General features: G+C 37.4%; 1 protein-coding gene across 1 annotated transcript; it reads right to left on the reverse strand.

Moving 5' to 3' along the window:
- Positions 1 to 11,855: 11,855 nt before the first annotated feature.
- Positions 11,856 to 16,461, reverse strand: LOC107776651 (autophagy-related protein 8f-like). Its single transcript, XM_075253285.1, has 6 exons — positions 16,326 to 16,461; positions 15,657 to 15,699; positions 15,504 to 15,559; positions 13,353 to 13,405; positions 12,859 to 12,977; positions 11,856 to 12,213 (listed from the first exon to the last, which is right to left on the reverse strand). The coding sequence occupies exons 2-6, from the start codon at positions 15,691 to 15,693 to the stop codon at positions 12,110 to 12,112; spliced, it is 369 nt and encodes a 122-aa protein (XP_075109386.1). The 5' UTR covers positions 15,694 to 15,699; positions 16,326 to 16,461; the 3' UTR covers positions 11,856 to 12,109.
- Between the last annotated feature and the right edge of the window lie 4,475 nt (positions 16,462 to 20,936).

Here is a 20,936-nt window from a genome sequence, read left to right on the forward strand (position 1 = left end):
TCAGTAAAACCTTTCCTTTAAACATCTTTCAATAGTTTCAAACAACTGCTGAAAACAGTAAGTGAAAATGATAGAACGTAAACGGACCCTCGGGAAAAATGTGTACCATAAACCGCCCCTCGGGCAAAATATAATATCAATAGAACCAGCCCGTCGGGCTATAATATCAATAGAACCAGCCCCTCAGGCTATAATATCAACAGAAACAGCCCATTGGGCTATAATATCAACAGAACCAGCCCCTCAGGCTATAATATCAACATAACCAGCCCCTCGCGCTACCTTACAGTCATTCATAGTCAGCCCCTCGGGCAACAACATGAATCAATAACAACCCCTCAGGCTACATCACATCACTCACACTAGGTACCCGCGCTCACTGGGGTGTTCAGACTCCGGAGGGGCTCCTACAGCCCAAGCGCTATAACAAGCCATCTCGTGGCATAATCAATCAGGCCCTCGGCCTCACATAATAACAAGCCACCTCGTGGCATAAATCAATTAGGCCCTCGACCTCACTCAGTCAGAAACCTCTCAAGCCATTCGGGAAAAAGTAAAACAGGATGCTCAGCCCAAAATATCATTTAAAGTATCAAAACAGAGTAAATACGGCTGAGTTATGAAATTAGTAAAATACAATATGACTGAGTACAGATATTAAGTCAAAAACAGTGAGGAATAGTAGTAAAAATCCCCTGAGGGTCCAAATAGTTTGCACAAGGCCCAAATACAGTATTCAGCCCGAAACATAATAATATTTTCCAAAATATAGTGATATCAAACAAGTTTCAATCAAATATGCGACTTAACAGTCGCACAGGACGGACCAAGTTACAATCCCCAACGGTGCACGACCCCACGCTCGTCATCTAGCATGTGCCTCACCTCAGAGTAGCACCACAATGTGAAATCTAGGGTTTCATACCCTCAGGACAACATTTACAGTCATTACTTACCTCAAATCGGTCCAAACTCTAGCCTGCGATGCCCTTGGCTCTCGAATCGGCCTCCAAATGTTCCAAATCTAAGCAAAATCAGTATATTATCATCAAAATATGATAAAGGAACAAAGCCCAAGCAAAAATAATCAAATTAACTCAAAAATCCCAAAATTGGCCAAACCCGACCCCGGGGCCCACGTCTCGAAATTCAATAAAAATTATATCACTAGAATCCTTATCCTCCCACGAGTCCATACATACCAAGAACATCAAAATCGGACCTCAAATGGCCCCTCAAATCTCCAATGAAAACTCTCCTAAACTCAAGCCCTAGCCTTCAATTTTTAACCTTTAAATCCCACTAATTTCATGTCTAATTAGTTAGAAATCACCATAGAATCGAGTATTGAGTTCAAAAATATTACCCCCAAGTGTTACCCTTTGAATCCCTCTTCAATTCCTCTCAAAAGGCTTCAAAGCCGTCCAAAAAGGATAAGAAATGAGCTAAAAATCGCGAAGGAAGGCTTATATAGTTTCTGCCCAAGTATTTCCGTACCTGCGATCTCCAAGTCGCTTCTGTGATGCTGCACCTGCGGAAAATCCATCGTAGGTACGGTTTCCACTTAACCCATGAAATTTTGCTTCTGCGACCTTTTTCACGCTCCTGCGGCCTCGCACCTGCGGTCCCCAATCCGTAGGTGCGGTTATGACAGAAGCAGCAACACCAACTGCTTTTTCTCAAGTTCAAACTTTCCAAAAGGCGTCCGAAATCATCCCGAGGCCCCCGGACCTCATCCAAAAATACGAACAAGTAACATATCACTATTCGAACTTATTCTAACCTTCGGAACACTCAAAACAACATCGAAATACCAAATCACCCTCGAATTCAAGCCTAAGGGTTCTAAAACTTCCGAATTCTGCAACCGATCCAAAAACCTATCAAACCTCATTCGAATGACCTAAAATTTTGCACACACATGAAAAATGACACAACGGACCTACTTCAATTTCCGAAAATTTCATTCCGACCCCACTATCAAAAATTTCACTACCAACCGAAAAACGCCAAAATTTCAATTTCGCCAGTTCAAGCCTAAATCTACCACAGACCTCCAAAATTCATTCCTATCATTCTCCTAAGTCCCAAATCACTTTACAAAGCTATCCGAACCATAAAAACCAAATTCCGAGATCATATACTCACAAGTCAACTACCAGTTGACTTTTCCAACTAATGCTTCCAAAAAGAGACTAAGTGTCTCATTTCTCTCCAAAACCACTCCGAACACAGAACAACCAACACGATGCAATGAAATACAGCTGATCAACACATAAAGAAGCAGAAATTAGAGAAACAGAGTGGTAATTCATGAAACAACAGGTCGAGTCGTTACAATCAAACACCTAGAGAAAGACGTGAAGAAGCTAGGGAATAGTCATTGAAAAGAAATGCTATTGCTCATGCCATGTTTACAAACTATAATCAGAGGAAAAATAGATGAATTTAATCTATCAAGAAATAGATTTTTCATAGTCATCTTAGTTTTAATTGTTTGTGTTTAATTGTTTATGTTTCCATATACTCTTATGTATAGCAACTTTACATTCTGTATGATTCAGTTGTCTTATACCTATTTATCTTAAATTTCATGTTTCACATGTTTCCTATAACAGTTAACAATAGTTAAAAAAGGAGACAAACAATTTAGGTGGTCAAAACCAATAGAGTATTTGATATTGGAGATCCTGGCTGATGAAGTGAAGCAAGGGAAGAAATCAACTAATCAGTTTACGGCCATCTCATTCAACCATGTTTCGGATGCCATTAAGCAACAACTAAGAATGGAATAGTGTACACCTAAGCATGTGGAGAATCGTCTCAAAACACTAAGAAGCACATGGAATACAATGCAAACTCTACTAAATAAAAGTGGTCTTGGATGGGATGATAGCTTGAAAATTATGTTGAGAATAAATCCCCTACAGAAATAATATTCAGTTTAATAAAAGAGGAATAATAACGTAGCACCGAGCTACGGTAATTAACAAGAATAAAATATTAACAACGACACCAGATTTTTACGTGAAAAACCCTTTTGAATAAGGAAAAAACCAAGGCCCCGAGACGAGCAACTAATATCACTATAGCAAAGAATTTTACACTCTGTAGGTCCAAGTAAAATACTACAAAGACCACTACAACATTCAAAAGAAATAACCCTCTTTTGATATTCCCACCTCACTACAATATCACTCATTCTCTATTTTTCTCACAGACTATTTTCTTATACCCTGTCTGTGAAACCTCACTCTTTCTTTCTAACTCTCAGATATATTTTTCCTCTAAGATTAGTGTGTAGAGATGAGAGTCGAAGCTCTCCTTTTATAGGCGGGGTCCCACTCTCTCAAGCCTACTATAATTGACATTTTCCTCTCACGCCTACAATGTTGACAATGCAAAAGAAAAGGTAGCTGCCAATTTAGAAAAAAGACATAGAAGTCTTTATCAAAGGAAGAAAGCTATCTTCCTTAAATTATGGGATGGACCCCACAAATCTCCCCCTCTAGCCTCATTCACATAAAGGAGGTAACACCTGAGATTCTAGTTTGAGCGCATGCCGATAAGTTCTTTGCATAGCTCAAATGTGTCTCTTGGTACTACCTTGGTCAGCATATCCGCAGGATTCTCACTTGTATGGATCTTCTTGACCTGCATAGATCTATCCTCTATCCTTTCTTGAATCCAGTGATATCTCACGTCGATATGCTTTGTCCTTGCGTGATATATGGTGTTATTTCTCAAGTCTATTGCACTTTGACTGTCACAATAGACGACATACTCATTTTGATGTAGTCCAAGCTCTCGAAGGAACCATTTTAGCTAAACCATCTCCTTGCCAGCTTCAGTAGCGGCAATATACTCTGCTTCAATTGTAGAGAGTGCAACACACTTCTGCAACTTTGACTGCCATGATATAGCTCCCCCTAAAAATGTGAGCAGGTATCATGTAGTAGATTTACGATTACCAAGATCACCTGCCATATCAGCATATGTGTAGACCTTCAAGATTGGATCAGATCCTCCAAAATACAAGCAATCTCCTACAGTACCTCTTAGGTACTTGAGTATCCACTTGACTGCTTCCCAATGTTCCTTTTCAGGATTTTCAAGAAATCTGCTAACAACACCAATTGCAAGAACAATATCAGGTCTGGTGCATAACATTGCATACATCAAGCTTCTGACTGCTGAAGAATAAGGAACTCTAGCCATGTTTCCTTTCTCCTCCACGTTGTAGGACACATATTCTTGCTCAACTTAAGATGACTAGCTAAAGGTTTGCTGACTTGCTTAGCATTCTTCATGTTCAAGTGTTCCAGTACACGTTCAATGTTCTTCTTCTGATATAGCCACAACTTTCTGCTTGTTCGCACTCGAACTATCTTCATATCAAATGACTTGGACAAATCTCCCTTCAACTTTACGATCAGATCCTTGTGTCCTATAATCAACATGTCATCCACATACAACAATAATATAATAACGTTATTATCATAAAATCTTTTGAAGTATACATATGGATCAATATATGTCTTCATGTAGGTTTGACTTCTCATAAATGAGTCGAACTTCTTATACCACTGCCTTGGCACCTGCTTCAACCCATAAAGACTTTTATTCAGTTTGTACACTGTATTTCCTTTTAGCTGCTTCAAATCCTTCTGGTTGCTCCATATAAATCTCCTCTTCTAAATCTCCATGAAGAAATGCAGTTTTCACATCCAACTGCTCCACTTCAAGATCTAGGCTAGCTGCTAAGCACAAAATTGTTCGAATAGAAGTCATTTTGACAACAGGTGAGAAAATTTTGTCAAAATCAATACCTTTCTTCTATTCGAAGCCTTTAACCACCAATAGAGCTTTGTATCTTACCAGCTTGCCATTTCTATCTTTCTTTAGTTTAAAGACCCATTTGTATTTGAGTGATCTTTTACCCTTTGGAAGTTCAACCAGCTTGTACGTGCTATTTTTTTTTGTAGAGATTCCACCTCTTCTTGCATGAATTTCATCCACTGGTTCTTTTCTGGATGGGACAACACCTCCTTAAGACTTTCTAGCTCCCCCTCATCACTGATGAGCACATACTCTTTGGAAGGGTACCTGCATGACTCTACCCTTGGCCTCTCTGATCTCCTTAGAGGTTGAGGTTGTTCTTTTCCCTGAGTGGGGTGCTCCACTTGCTCGACATCATCATCAAGTTGCTCCCCCTGCTCAATAACCTCATCAGGTTACTCCCCTTGCTCGTCAACCTCGTTAGTCGTACTTTTTGTACTTGTGGGATAGTTAGAAGAAGAAGGAATGGTAACAAAGTTAGGAATTATACCATTCTTGGAATTCTCTGGCACATCATCAGCAGTTCCAACTTCACTTTCTCGGAAGACTACATTTCTGCTTCTGATGATCTTCTTTACAAGATCCCACAATCTGTACCCGAACTCTTCATCTCCATATCCGATGAATATGAAGGGAATGGATTTATCATCCAATTTTGTTCTTTACTCCTTTGGTATATGTGCAAAAGCTCTGCGACCGAACACCTTCAGATGCGAGTAGGATGCCTCTTTGTTGGTCCAAACTTTTTCTGGGATGTCAAACTCCAATGGAACTGGTGGACTCCTATTGATTAGGTAACAGTCTCTATGAAGTGCTTCACCCTAGAATGACTTAGGTAGTTTAGCCATTCTGAGCATGCTTCTCACCTTCTCAACAATGATGTGATTCATCCTCTCGGCTACGCCATTGTGCTGTGGGGTTCCAGGAACTGTCTTTTCATATCTGATCCCATGACTTGAAAAATATTATTTAAATTACCTTGAAATGTACTTACCTCCATTGTCACTTCGGAGACGTTTTAGCTTTCGACCCATCTCTCTTTCCACTAGAGCATAAAACTTCTGGAAAACTTGAAACACCTGATCTTTGGTTTTCAAAATATAAACCCATAATTTTCGTAAAGCATCATCAACAAAAGTAACAAAATATTTGTTATCGCCCATCGATTCAATTTCCATTGGACCACAAACATCAGAATATACCAAATCAAGTATATTCAATTTTCTTTCAGACGATGTTTGAAATGAGACTCTATGTTGCTTACCAAATAAACAGTAGTCACAAGGTTTTAACGTTATACCTTTGGCATAAGAAATGAATGATTTCCTAGAAAGAATCTGCAATCCTTTCTCGCTCATATGACCCATCCTTTTGTGCCATAAATCTGCAAAAATCTCATATTGTACCTTATTCAATTCACCTTTGGCATATTTATGCATTTGTCCTGTACAACGTGCCATGAAAAACTCCTTTTGCAATTACAAATGATCCCTTGATGAGTCTCCACTTTTGATTAGCAAAATAGTTCTCGTATCCATCTTAGTCTAAAGAAATTTCCGAGATCAAGTTCATCCGCAAATCAGGTACATGCCGCACGTCGTTTAGAACCAATGTGCATCCGACATTTGTCTTAATAGAAATGTCACCAATCCCCACAATCTGTGAGTAACTTGTGTTACCCATTCTTAATGCTGAGATCACCAGCTATATATATGCAAAAAAGATCTCTTACAGGTGTGGCATGCAAAGATGTCGTTGTGTTAACCACCTATTCCAACTCTGGACCTGACAGGTGCATGCATTCCTCTTCCTCATTTATAAAGAGGACAACATTATCATTGTTTTGAACTATGGCGGTTATGTTGTCGTCATTCTTCTGGCCACTGGTTTCACCTTTGCCCTTCCTTGGATTTGGGCAATCTCTTTTGAAGTGACCAAGTTGATCACAATTGTAGTAATTTCTGGATCTTGATTTGGACCGGTTCTTAGACTTCCCACGAGCTCTGGATCAACCGTAGTTACTCGAACTCCTTTGATAACTTCTTCCTTTAGCTTTTGTGATGAAAGCATGTCCTTGATTTTCAGTCTTCTTTCTCATCTTCTCATTGAGTAGAAGAGTTGATGTGATATCTTTCAACTCAATGGTAGTCTTACCATAAAGAATGGTTATTTCCAAAATATCGTACGAAGATGGCAACGAGTTCAATAGCAAGATGACTTTATCTTCTTCCTCGATTTTTACTCCGAGATTGGCAAGCTGTGTGATTAGTCCGTTAAACACATTTAAATGTGACAAAAAATTTGTACCTTCACCTATGTGTAGGGCGTATAGCTGCTTCTTCAGGTATAATTTATTTGTTAGTGTATTGGACATGTATAGGCTTTCCAACTTTGTCCAAATGCCACATGCGGTGTTTTCATCAATGATGTTATTTACCATATCATCTGATAAGTGCAACTTGATTGCACTAGCAACCCTTTCATCCAAGTCATCACAATCCTCAGCTTTTATGGTATTAGGATTTTTGCCATCAGCATCTAGTACCTTTTGTAATCCTTGTTGGATGAGCAGATCCCTCATCCTTCTTTGCCATGTTGAGAAACCGCTATCTCCATTAAACTTTGCTACCTCGTACTTTACTCCGGATATTTTTGTTTTTCATCGAGTATAATACTACCGATGGTGAATAATATTTTTGTGAACGAGCAGAACATGTGCTCTGATACCAATTATTGGGAATAAATCCCCTACTAATAATATTCACGTTAATAAAAGCGTAATAATAATATAGAACCGAGATACGGTAATTAACAAGAATAAAAGAGTAATAACGATACCAAGATTTTTATGTGAAAAACCCTTTTGAATAAGGAAAAAACCACGGCCCCGGGAGGAGCAACTGATATCACTATAGCAAGGAATTTTATACTTTGTAGGTCCGAGTAAAATACCCAAAGGCCACTACAACACTCTACTATGTGTCTTATGTGAAAAGGCAATTTGTATCTATTGTTACCCATCAAATTGTTAATGTTTCATGCATTTGCGCCTTCAGGAGGAGTTCGAGCAGTATGCTGAGTAAGCTAAAACTTTGCCTGAGAACACAACTAATGAAAACTTATACTACCATTATTTTATTTTATCCATTTTGTAATTCTTTCCTTTAATTTGCTAGTAACTTCTTGTTAGCTTGATAAGGATAAAGAGTAACATTTTTAATCCTAATAAATGTGTCTGTTTGTTGGGTCACATAGCCTTGCATTGGATTTGATTATTTTGTTACGTTAGAATTTACATTCTAAATTCGATGGATTGAAGTTTGGAGCTAGTCTTTCCTGTAGATTCTTCGTTTCCTTATGTTTCATTGGGCAACAAATACATGGTCTTTGTACAGGAACATCTTGCTTGTAAGATATTTATATAAAAATACTTTTTTGCTCATATTAAGAAGGAATTCAAGTGGCAAAGACTGAGTTACGATAGTCGTGGTTAGTCCCAAGTCACATAGTCGTTTACTGTCTGTTTAGCTGGATTAGCTGCTATATTGGTGATTTTCTGTTACTGTCTTGCTTGTCCCGTTTCTTAAACTTTTTGCTTTGTCGTTGTATTGTTGGCTCATCCTACTCATAAGGAGTTCATTAACAAAATGATTGAAATATTTGAAAAAATATCCCTCGTGTGTGGGAATGATCGAGCTAGGAATGATTATGCTAAGTCGCTTGATGATATAAGCTTGGATTGTAGTTCAGAGAAAGTTAATGATAATGACATTGAAGGACCATCAAAGGAAAAAGATGTGCAAGACGTAGTAAGTGAAACTTCTCAAGTCAAAGCACGTCGTTAAAGAAGTCGCTTCTGATGCGCAAGATGTGTTCGGTAATATATCAACAAAGCTTGGAGAAGTAGCAATGACAATTAGTAAGATAAATGATAGTCGACTAGATATGACAAGATTGTATGAAAAAATTAACAGAAGATTCTAAAGAAGAGTTCTTAGGTGAAGGTTTTGATTATTTGGTGCAAAGTGATATGTTAGCTAAGGCATTCATGAAAAAAAATCAGAATCTCCGCAAGGTTTAGCTGGAAAGATTCAAGTGACAACACTAAAATACACAAATGGAGTTGGAAGAACAAAGCTAGAATAGGAAGCAATTGCTTGACTGAAAGAGCTCTCCGATGTCACTGTTGAAGCTTGAATAGTTAAAATGTCTCGGGTCATCCTTGAAAGAACCGGAAAGTGTTTTTCTTTATCCTTCCACCATTGCAAAAAATTAAAGGAGCCCAAGCAATAATAGGTCGTTTGGTAGAGTGTATAAGAATAGTGCGGAATAAGGTGTATAAGTAATGCATGGATTAGTAATGCATGGGTTAGTAATGCAAGCATTAGTTATGCAAATATTATTTCTTATCTACTGTTTAGTATCGTGTATTAAAATTATAATGCATTGCATAATTTTTAAAAAAAATAGTTGCTTACAAAAATGCCCTCCATATTTTGTAGCTTTAAGGGACTTTAAGGATAATTTTGTCTTTAACCACGCTAATGCATGCATTAAAGCCTGGGTATTACTAATGCCATGGTTTTCAATGCATTACTTATGCATAGGATAATGCCAAGTATGATGTATAATTAATACAAGTATTAGTTATACACAAGTTGAAAAAATGTACCAAACAAGGTATTAGTAATGCATAAAGCTAATGCTTGCATTATTTTTTCTAATATCTCTTACCAAACGACCCCTAAGTGTTCTTGCTCCCCTAGTTCTTCTAGATGATTGAGAATCATAAGAAGAAGGAGTTGGAACATTTGGTCTAGCATGATTTAATGCAACTTGATAAGCATTATAAATAGTTTGAGCATTTATTCTAATTGAGGCTATTGCTTCCGGAAGTTGAGGCAACTCATCATCTTCAAGTGCTAAACCATTATAAATAGTTTCATACCAAATTTGAGGACATCCTAATTTCATACAAGGATTTAACAAAGCAGCAACACCATAAATAGGGGAAATAGGAAAAAATATTTTTTTAACTTTTTTCTCATAGATACAATATCAAGTTTATTAATTTTTCCACCCTTTGAAAAATGAGCAAACAAATTTGCAAGTTTTGCAATATAAACTAAACAGTTAGAAATAGTAGAATAATATTGCCCAGAAAATTCATTTGTAGAAATATGAAATTTTTCTAAAAAATCAACAAGTATTTTAACATTAGCCCAATCCCCATTCATAAGGCGCTCATCATCATCACTTACATGTGCATTAAACGTTGAGTTTATGGGGTTTCTATATTCATATGCAACAACCAAACTTTCATACATATAATTCCATCTAATTGGACAAGGTTTAAGAACCTTCCTTTCTCTTAGGCCACATTCATCGCATCTTTTAAAATATTGTCTCAGTCTACTTCTATAGTTTGAATAAAAAAGTCAGTTAAGAGCCATCTTATCCTTTTCAATTTAAATATTTAAAATTCTCATACCATCACCCACAATTAAATGGTAAATATGACAAATACTTCTAACATGAAAAATGTTACTAAATGCAGGATTTAGTATAGTGGTAAGCAAGTCTATAGCATTTGTGCTATTAGTAGCATTATCCATTGAAACCGACATTATTTTATCACTAATGCAAAAATATCTGCAAATATCTGTAACTGTGCTAGCAATAAACTGTCTTGTGTGATGTGAAGCAATTATGCGTTTTTGCATTATCCAATCCTCATCAATCCAATAACTAGTAATAGTAAGGTAATCATAATCGTTACCACTTCTACCAATATCAATTATAATAGCAACACGACAATTGTATGAGTAAATAAATAGCACAAATATTGTTCATATTCATGCTTATATTTATAAATATCGCTTTTTACGGTTGTGCGAGGAAAAAACCTTTATAAGTAGGATTAAAACATTTTCTAATATAATGCACAAACGAAGGGCCAAAAGGAAAACTATAGGGTAAGCACATAACAGTTACTATTTTTGCCAATTCTTCCCGATTTTTTTTGGATCATAACATAAAATACTACCGATAATAATGTTAATTCCCAGTTAAAATTGATTTAAACTGGTACTAGGGTCAACCTGTCTAAGACTAGGTACACTTTTCCCCGGGCCAAAGCTTTCTATTATCCTACTATTTCAATCTTTTTGCCAACGGTTGTTTTTTAAATTAGCCAAATGGTTACTTTTTTTTCAAAAAATTATCGTTGGGCCCATTTGGCCCGCCAAGGGACCAGTTCGATCCCGGTCCCTTGGCAAGCCAAACGGTCCCGGTCCTAACAGTTTGTAGTCAAGAACCGGCCTACGAGACCGGCCCGAACCCACCTCTAATGGTCCTACCAATCCCAGCCCACTTAGCATGTTTGGCTCGTTTGGCCCGCGGTTCCGGGCTTGGACCAGCCCACTTGCCACCCTTTTGGACAGTTAAAGTAAGGAGTCACTTTACAATTTTTTTTCCAAATGTCAAAAAATTAATATATATATATATATATATATATATATATATATATATATATATATATATATATCCTATATTTTTACAAAATGCATTTTCAACTTCATCACCCGAGGACTTCCACTCTCACTCGGAATCCCTTAAAGTAAAATTCGACATATTGGATTCCTTTTACATAGAATGGGGCAGAGAGAGTAACACAACTTGAAATATAGTCCTTTCCTATTTATTGGATTCCTTTTACATAAAATGGGGCAGTTAGAGTAACACAACTTGAAATATAATCCTTTCCTATTTAGAGCAAATTCTTTCACAATGTCAAAAACAACCAACAACAAACCCAGTATAATTTCATAAGTAGGGTCTATAGAAAATATTGTGTATTTAGAACTTGCGAAGGTAAAGAGACAGTTTCCGATAGACCCTCGACTCGAGCCAAGACCGTCATTACAGTAGTGGAAAAGCCTCTCTACCTTCGCAATGTCAAAAACACCCAATGGAGTGAATGATGTTGTATACTTATCTCATCAAATCACAGATACTGATCCAGAACAGTAATACCAATATACCATTGTTAATGAGATTGAATCCAACTGGTTATTAAGATCAGTTGCCAGGAGATCCTGGCATTTGGTTTTCTTGAACTATACACAGTTATAGGTTATATACAAATTTGTAATATTATTAAAACCTATACAAGATGGAGGCAACAACTGAATATTAGCAGGACACAGCAGCGTCGATGGACGATGAAGAGAACTTTTAAGAAAATGACCGGAAGTCGCTGCCATGAAAGCTACACTAAGTTGAGGTCGCCAAATGTGTTTTCACCACTGTAGGTAACATAGAGGAAACCATCTTCATCCTTCTTTTCATCATAGATTGAAGACATGATTGCCCCTTCAAAAAAAAAAAGAGCTTGTTGCTTTAGATTTAACTATTATACGCTTTTCTTGCACGATCAGGCTGCGTAAAAACTAATTACACGTAATTATGGTATGACACCCTAGGCAAATCTCACATCGACAAAACACGAGAGATGCTGGATATATAAGTAGACAAGTCTTAGACTCTAGTGACGCGTTTTAAAGCCCTGCAAGCCTAGGCCCAAAGCGGACAATATTACTAGTATGTTGGGCTGTTACAATTGGTATCAGAATCACTCCGTGTGCAACCTTGAACGGTGGTGAGGCAAACCTCAGCGAGGACGCGGAGTCCCCAAGGGAGGGTGTATGTGACACCCTAGGTAAATCCCACATCAACAAAATATGGGAGAGATGTTGGGTATATAAGTAGACAAGCCTCAGATTCTGGTGACGCATTTTAAAGTGGGCCTAGGCCCAAAGCGGACAATATCACTAGTGGGTTGGACTGCTACATATGGATAGGTAACCTGTAAAAGATGGTAAGTGACCTATTACATATAGTAAAAAACATTGGTAGTGTGAAAATCTTTTACTGTGTTAGTGTATATAAGAATCCTAAAAAACTGCCCTACTGTTAATAAACGAATGTAGTATTAGCACATTAGTGATTAGCACTCACCTGTTGGTGGAAGGACATTATCAACAAATATGAAAATTGCCTTTTCTGCACTCAATTTAATCCTTTTGCGAATGACATAGACAAACTGCCCTACAGTTAAGTCGGCTGGGACAAGATACCTGCAATTTTGTCAATTCGGCAACATGAATAAGCATTTGCTAGTAACAAAACCAGATGCCAAGATATTATGCGTTAGTTCGGTGGTGAAGATAGCCGTTGTTATTTAGCCAAACTAGTGCATAGGTTATTTTAATACGTTACATGATTGTTACCAAGAATTAGGTAATTTTACGGGCAAAACTAAAAATTCATAACCAGGTAGGAGAAGGTAAGACCAAAGTTTTGGAAAAGGTCATTTACTAAGTAGAAGTGAATATACCGCATGAAAACGGCGCATAACTAACAAAAGAAACAGGAGCAAACATTTACAGCATGACGTAGCATTTCAATCTTTATTACGAAGAAAAGATTACTAATAATTGATGAGTGCTCACTTTTTCTTGTCAATGTTGGGAATATCACTCTTTTCAGCCTTTTCAACGATGACCTGCACATCATAAAAACAGAGTCAAGAGTACGCAAAAAGAATAAAATATTAAAGCAACAATAGTTGAGCCAAATTGACTACTCCACCAAACATGAGAAGCCCAAATCCTGTTGTACATAGAGATAATTCTGAACAATGACGATCATGTATTTTGTAATGTGTCATACTCTAAGTTGCTTGTTGATATGCATCGTAGATTTATACTTATAATTATAAGAACAAAATCTTCCCAGAGCAAAGTCTAAGCCCTTTCTGATTCAAAATGCAGTTAGGCATCATCATATGATCGACAATGTTGCTCAATTAGCTTCCAATTTAACCATAGTCATAAATCCCCTAAAATGGAAACATCAACAGTCTTCGAAAACTCGAAAAGCATAATTAGTATAAATACTTAAAAACTACTTTGAATTTGATGTGACATGTTTAAATCTTTTACACATCTTCCAACTATACCATATGTTTAGTACTCTCATATATAATGACTCATTCAAACTTCAAACTCAATTCTCCGTGAAGTAAACTAGATGAATGAAAATGGGATGGAGGGACATTTCACTTTCCAGGTTGTTCATTGATGTTTAACCATGCATCATCTCGCAATATGTTCCCATATTAATGCTTATCAAAACTTCCACTCCATACCTTTATTACTTGGATTTCTGCATTATATCACATCATAAGGTAAAGTTGTAAAGTTGCTGCCATGTGACCAGGAGGTCACGGGTTCGAGCCGTGGAAGCAGCCTCTTACAAAAATGCAGGATAAGGATACGTACTATAGACCCTTGTAGTCTGGCCCTTCCCCAGAACCCGTACATAGTGGGAGCTTAGTGCATCGGGCTGCCCTTTTATCACATCTTAAGGTGGAATTTCAGTATATGAGATTAGCCAATGAACGTTAGGCTATTCCTAAGGATATTGGAAAGGGCAGAGGGCAGCCCGGTGCAAAAAGCATACCGCATTCATGTAGGGTCCCGGAAAGGGCCGCATCCTAAAGAGTGTGATGTAGACAGCCTAACATAATGCAAACATTAGTAGCTACATGCAAAGAAAAAAAAAAAAAAGATAAGTTCTAGCCAACTTTATATTTGTCAAATTCCCCACTATGAGGTGCATTTTATTTCCTCGGGACTCAGAACAAACAAGATATGCACACCTTTGCAAAACATTAATACAGTAGCTGCAATTTCGAACTCACCAAATACCACCAGTCCACAACACCTTCCCAAAAATGAAATTAAAAGCATATCAAAAAGGAATAAGGCAAATTTGAGGGCGACCACAACCTTCATTTTGTACAGTAAGACTTCAGTGGTATTAGACATAATTAGTACTTAAGGCAATAGCAAACTAAGAAAAGGAAGTCCAACAGCTAATTTGAACATTATGTATCAGATTTACTCATTTAAATTGTATCAGAAATCGCTTAAATGAAGGTAGGAGTAGCCAGAAAGCCAAAAAGGCAGCTGAAAAGTGACACTAAATATTCAAAGAACATATAGGTATCCAATATTTACGAGAGACGCAAGCCCTCGTAAATAATTTCCACGACAATCTAGGATTAGACACCAGACAAAAGTCTCCACTAGATGGCCATAGAAGATTATTGTCATGGACAGTGGCGGAGGCAGGATTACTGCCAAGGGTGTTCAAAAAAAGAAAAAAGTTAGAACGGTAATCGCTTGTTGGAATAGAACCAATGACCTTTCAAAGGTTTTGAACCCCCTTGACCACTAAGCTATGCTTTTGGACTGCGTCAAGGGGATTCAAAACATAATATATAGAGGTAAAAAACAAATTTTGCCTTACATATACAGCGTAATTTTTCGGCGAAGGGGACTCGGGTGAACACCCTTCCGCCCCTGGTCATGGATCGTGCATTCTGCACACTAAAAGATCAAGAGACAGCAATTTCACCTCGCCGACAACTCAAACTCACTGTGCATAAACAGCATACTTATTTGTTACTTTCTGGCAACTATTCCAAATACTTTACTCCATCAAAGTCACTTACATTCACATTCAACCAAGCAGCTAGAAAACAACATTAAATCTATATAATGCAATAAAAATTCCAGTTAAAACTTAATTCTCACCGGAATCCTATCGGGGTACTTTTCCCTAATCCTAGAAGCTTCAGCACGCCTCTTCTCTGCATACAGAATCAGATACTAGTAATAACCCTAATCATATTTAGAAAAAAGAAAAGTATAATAACTAAAGCCAAAAATCAGAAGTTCAATATATACCAAGATCATGTTCTTGCTTGAATGAACTCTTTGCCATATTTGCCTGAATTCAACCATCAAAAAAGCATAAATCTTTATGTTAAATTAACATACCCTTTTATCAGAAAAGCCAATTTCTTCAACCGAAAAAAAAAATACAACCCATATTTCTCTACAAAAAAAAAAAAAAAAAAAAAAAAAATTAAACACCTAAAAATTTGGAAAAAAAAATAAAATGATACAAAGTTAAAAAGACCATCAAAAGAGCAAAAATCTTTATGTTAAACTGACATACCCTTTAACCTAAAAAAGCCAATTTCTTCAACCCAAAAAAATAAAAAAAAATTAAAAAATACAACCCATAGTTCCCTACAAAATAGAAACTAAAAAATAAACACCTAAAAATTTGGGAGAAAATAAACTAATAAAAAGCTAATAAGAGCATCAAAAATCTGATTTTGCTGCTTCAAAAATAACTACAGAAATTAAGTAATACAGTAAACTCTAGCGAAAAAAACACCCAACTGATAAAGCAAGAATTTTGGACTCAATAAATCAAATTAAACCTTAATTCCAAATTAGTTCTATGCCAATCCTTAAAAAAAATGAAATATTTGCAAAATAAAACTAGAAAAAAAACATAAAAAGAAGATTAGGAGTAATAACAACTAAAGAGAGTAAAGATTATACCTTTTTTGTGAAGAATGATTGAACAAGAAAGGGAAAAAGGAGAAATAAGATAGGAAAATTGGATGAGTTGATTGTTGAATAAATAAGCTTTGCTTTGGCTTTGTTTTTGGACTCTTATGTATAAATAAATAAATAAATATAATGTATGTGGACTAATCTTTAATCATTATCCAAATTCCTTAAATATAGTTTTTAAAAGTATTATATATTGGGAAAACTTGTGTGGGATTGCTTAGAGATATGAGCAGACGTGGGTTTCAAGGCAAATAAAAGTCAAAATCCTTTATTTTAGTTTTTTTTTCTTTATTTGTATTTTTAAAAAAATTAAAACTTTAGGGAAAGGAAGTAAATATTGAAGGTGGTTCAAAGTCAATAATGACTTCATTATGTCATAAGTTATACTTTTCTTATAAAATTTTGTTGCATAAGGGGTAGGGGAAATAAAAAATGCTCGGAGGGGATTATAAGCAGAAAAATCAAATTCTCACTGTTTGCAACAAATTTTAGTAAGACGAAAATAAACTGTCACAAAAAAGAGATTTTATTGATAAATATTTGTGAGTACAATTCTATGTATTCTTTGATAAAATCGACAACGGTTTCCTTTTTCACCTCCTTGAGTGGAACAACTTCAGCCCATGTAGAGAAGTAGTCTGTAGCGGCCAATATGTACATCTATTCTTTTGATTACTTTGGAAGTAGTCCAACAACGTCAAATCCCCATGCATCAAAAGTCCATGAAGCTATAGTTGGGTGAAGAGGCTCTCGAGGTTGGTGGATGTAGTTGGCATGAAATTGACATGCTTGACATCTTTTGGCATGATCCATGCAATCCTTCACCATTGTCGCCCAGTAGTAGCTTATCGTTGTCAAATCCGCACTACTACAAAGTAGGAAGAGAGGGTCGCAATAGTTTTTTACCCGATATGAGGGTCGAGATCAAATTCCTCAGGGAGCTACGAAGGGAATTGAGTATTTGTCTAGACTAGAATCGTGTAATTGTTCCAAATGTCACTTCCAATCATCTTTTGATTTTTCTTTAACAAACTAATATTATCAACTACTAATTAGAACTAAATTATGCTAATGAGAAAATTGCTAGAGTTGTATCTAATAGGTAGAAAGACACTAGGGTAGTGACTTTCACCTAGGTGGCTAATTGACGGGTAAATGCTTCTAAGGTTCGATTGAGATGATTGGGGAAATATGCTATAATCGTTGCACAATTTTACTCACTCTTACACCTCTCGGTAGAGAGAGTGATTTTGCCTAATTGACTCTTTCGAAACCAAATAGGTAGGCAAATTAGCTCAAGCAACTAGGGTTCAAGTCGGGTAATTACTCTCGAGGTTTAACCCTTTAATTGGGACTATCAATTCTCTTGAGTCCATCCCAATTCCTTGTTGGGTCAATTTTGGAGACTTAGGCTTTCTTTCTCAAGAAGAGCCAAGTCAACTTAGCATAAACCAGTGTTTGCAACCACCAATTCATAGATTAAACCATAAAATTATCCCAAATAGCAAACGTCCATAGTCAATCTAACCCTAGATGGAAACACCCATCAATTACCTACACTAGAGTTGAGCCACAACCCTAGCTAATGAGTTTAGCTACTCATGCTTGAAGAAGAAAATAGAGAAATAGATGAAGAACAAGACATATTAATTAAAATCTAATGTAAATACAGAGAATCTATCATTAAATCTAAGTTGAGATGCCAAAAATGGTTACACAATAGCTTCTCACGAGCGCAACCTTGTTCAGAAAATAGCTGATACCCTAAAAAATAGAAAAATATTCTATTTATACTAAGCTGGAAAAATTGGACACAAATGCCCCTGCGGGGTCAGTGCGGACCGCACAGAATGGACCGCGGCCGCACTAGGCTCTTGGACTTGAAGTCTTGGCTCTTTGAACTCCGGCTTCGTGGACCGCGCAGAATGGACCGCAGTTGCGGAGGTCTCTAATGCGGTCCGCACAAACATGACCACGGACCGCGCTGGTTTGATCCTTATCAAATTACATCTCTCTGATCTTCTCTTATGAAGATCACATAATGGCAATGCGGAAGCGGAACCTTCAGTGCGGGCCGCGCAAGATCGAATGTGGCCGCACTGCCTTGAAGCTCGATTTGCTAGCTCTCTGAATCCTTTAGTGAGGACCGCACAAAGTGTAGTGCGGCCGCACTAGGCCTTTTTGTCCTGAGTTTGCCTTGTCTTTGGTACTTGAGCAGGTTTCACTCTTTTGAGCCGATCTTTGACATTTTGTCACTTTGTCGATCAAACCTACAATCAAGCACAACTTATGAGCCTTTTGAGACTATTTTGTAAAATTTATAATCAAAGCGTAAGCAGGAAGGAGCATAAAACACGTCAAAATTCCTAGTTATCAACTCCCCCAAACTTAAGCTTTTGCTTGTCCTCAAGCAAACGAAATAAGACCCACCCTTTTAAGGGAAAATCCAAGTATTTTTAGCTATCCTAAAGTAACCTCAACAAGCATCAATTGGGACTAACAATTGCCCTCAATTCGAATGAATCATTAACAACATTTAATCTTTGATAAACCATGGATCAAGTGTGACACAAGAGCATCAAGAGTTGACTCATTACATCAAAGAACTCTCTCAGTTACTTTGGTCATTGTGGAACCCAAACTCACATATCCTCAACTCTCCCTAAGCAAACCTCACCTTTTAGAGTATTAGCACACAAATCGAGGTCAATGGGAATTCACTCATCTCTCTCAAGGAAAGGTCACAAGTCCGGCTCTAAGTACCATATGCTTGCCCCTCATGTAAGTATACACTAATGCAAGCTTCATGCTACTCAAGATCATATAGGGCTTTTGTTGAGTCATTGTGAAGGTTTTTGGTTCAGGGTAGGACATGTTTAGATCTAAGTGGGTTCCATCTTCCCTTAAGCACTTCTTTTGATTCATTTGACACAATTCTCTTGACTCTTTGAGTCATCTTACTTCTTTCTAAGGGGTTAGAGAGACACACTGTCACTCTTTCTCATGCAATTCAAAACATTTCTCCTTTTTCAACTTTCCACGCCTTTTTCTCTTTTGCTTTTTCTTGAATCCCTTTTTATTCTTTTTCACATTGGGCTTTCTTTTTGTCTTTTTATTTTCTTTCTTTTTCATTGCCTTTCCTTTTCTTCGCTATTGTACCTTTTATCACTTTGTTCCCTTCCTCGTCTCTCCCCCCAAACTTATACTTTTGCCATGTGCTCAAGGAAAGATCGGGTGCCAAGAGAGAGTATCTTTTAGAACGGGTATAGGCTTGTATCATGGTTTCTAAAAAAAAGGTTTAAGGCTCAAAAGGGTTTACTAGGGATCATATCATTGGTAGGCTATGGAATTGTTTGACTATCATTTGGATCAAGGAGAGCCTATAATCACTTCTCAAGTCAAATTTCACCTAAGATTTCGCCTCAACAAACATTCAGGGCAAGTTCTAGACCAATAACTCGGGGCTTGGATTCGTAATTCGATTTCTCACCACATAAGCTAAAGGATTGCTAAAGACATAGAGTCGGGGGCCACAACAACCTTAGATGCGATTTGAGCACACAATGGTCCCGAAAGTCCACTTGATGATTGTTGGTCAATGCAAGAGTCTTAAGGTCACGACTTTCACCATCCTAAACACAATATTTTGTCTTTGACCATGGGATCAAAGGCAAATGTGCTAGGCCCAAGTGAAGCTTTGCTTGAGGTATCCTTAACTATAAACTACCCAAAACAAAAACGGACTCAAACCCTTAAGAAGGTTGACATGCTATCCATCATCGGGAAGAGCCACCCGGTTCACATAATACTCCACCTTTGGAAAGAACCGTGACATTAAGAAGACCAAACGCTTATTGAAAGCGTCAAAAACGAAACAAAAAGCTATGAATATAATTAAGAAGCTAACAGCGAAAAATATTGCAAAAATAGAACGAATATATACAATAGGGGATTTGAATATACAACGGGGAATGAATATATACAATGATGTAACTTTATATACAGACCAAATGAAAGATAAAAAGTGCGATAAAAGTAACTAAATGTAAAGTTATATATATACCCAAATGAAAATCGAAAAGGTATAAACTAAATTAGTATATATGTATAGTCATCCAAAGATAAAGGGCGCAACCCCTCAAATAAAAGTTGGCATTGTCCCCAATGCCAACTAAATCAGATAAGCGCCAAAAATAAAATAGAGGAAAGATATACAGACTCCCTTAGCCGTGTCCCTCTGCATCGGATCATGGGTGGTCCATGGGTCCTCTATATGCTCGGGAACCTTAGAGTGGTTCCTGGTATCCTGCTGCTCAGCTGCTGGGACCTGTGCCTGGACCTGGACAGGCTGTGTATCAGATACATCCTGTGGCTGACTGGAGGAAGCCTCCAGTGGGTCCGTCAACTGGATGATGGCATCATCTGCGCTCGGGATCATCCTCCTCCTCTTCGGAGGTCGTTGTGACTGCTCCTACTGTGGCTCTGCTGCTGGCACTGCTGCTGGGGCAGGGTCCTCAAACAATAAGTCTAAAGGCAGCTGGTCTGCCTTCAGTCTATCCACATCTGCCCGTAGATCCTTCACGGACTCCTTGGAGG

Source organism: Nicotiana tabacum, chromosome 5 (assembly GCF_000715075.1).
Source record: "Nicotiana tabacum cultivar K326 chromosome 5, ASM71507v2, whole genome shotgun sequence".
NCBI classification, from domain to species: Eukaryota; Viridiplantae; Streptophyta; class Magnoliopsida; order Solanales; family Solanaceae; genus Nicotiana; species Nicotiana tabacum.

What these genes read in the sequence shown, in the direction of transcription:
- LOC107776651 (XM_075253285.1), bottom strand. Translation starts at nt 15,693, where the DNA reads ATGGCAAAGAGTTCATTCAAGCAAGAACATGATCTTG. An exon ending in CCCAACATTGACAAGAAAAA is followed by an intron (nt 12,978 to 13,352) that starts GTGAGCACTCAT and finishes ACAAAATTGCAG; the next exon opens with GTATCTTGTCCCAGCCGACT. An exon ending in TAATGTCCTTCCACCAACAG is followed by an intron (nt 12,214 to 12,858) that starts GTGAGTGCTAAT and finishes TTTTTTTTGAAG; the next exon opens with GGGCAATCATGTCTTCAATC.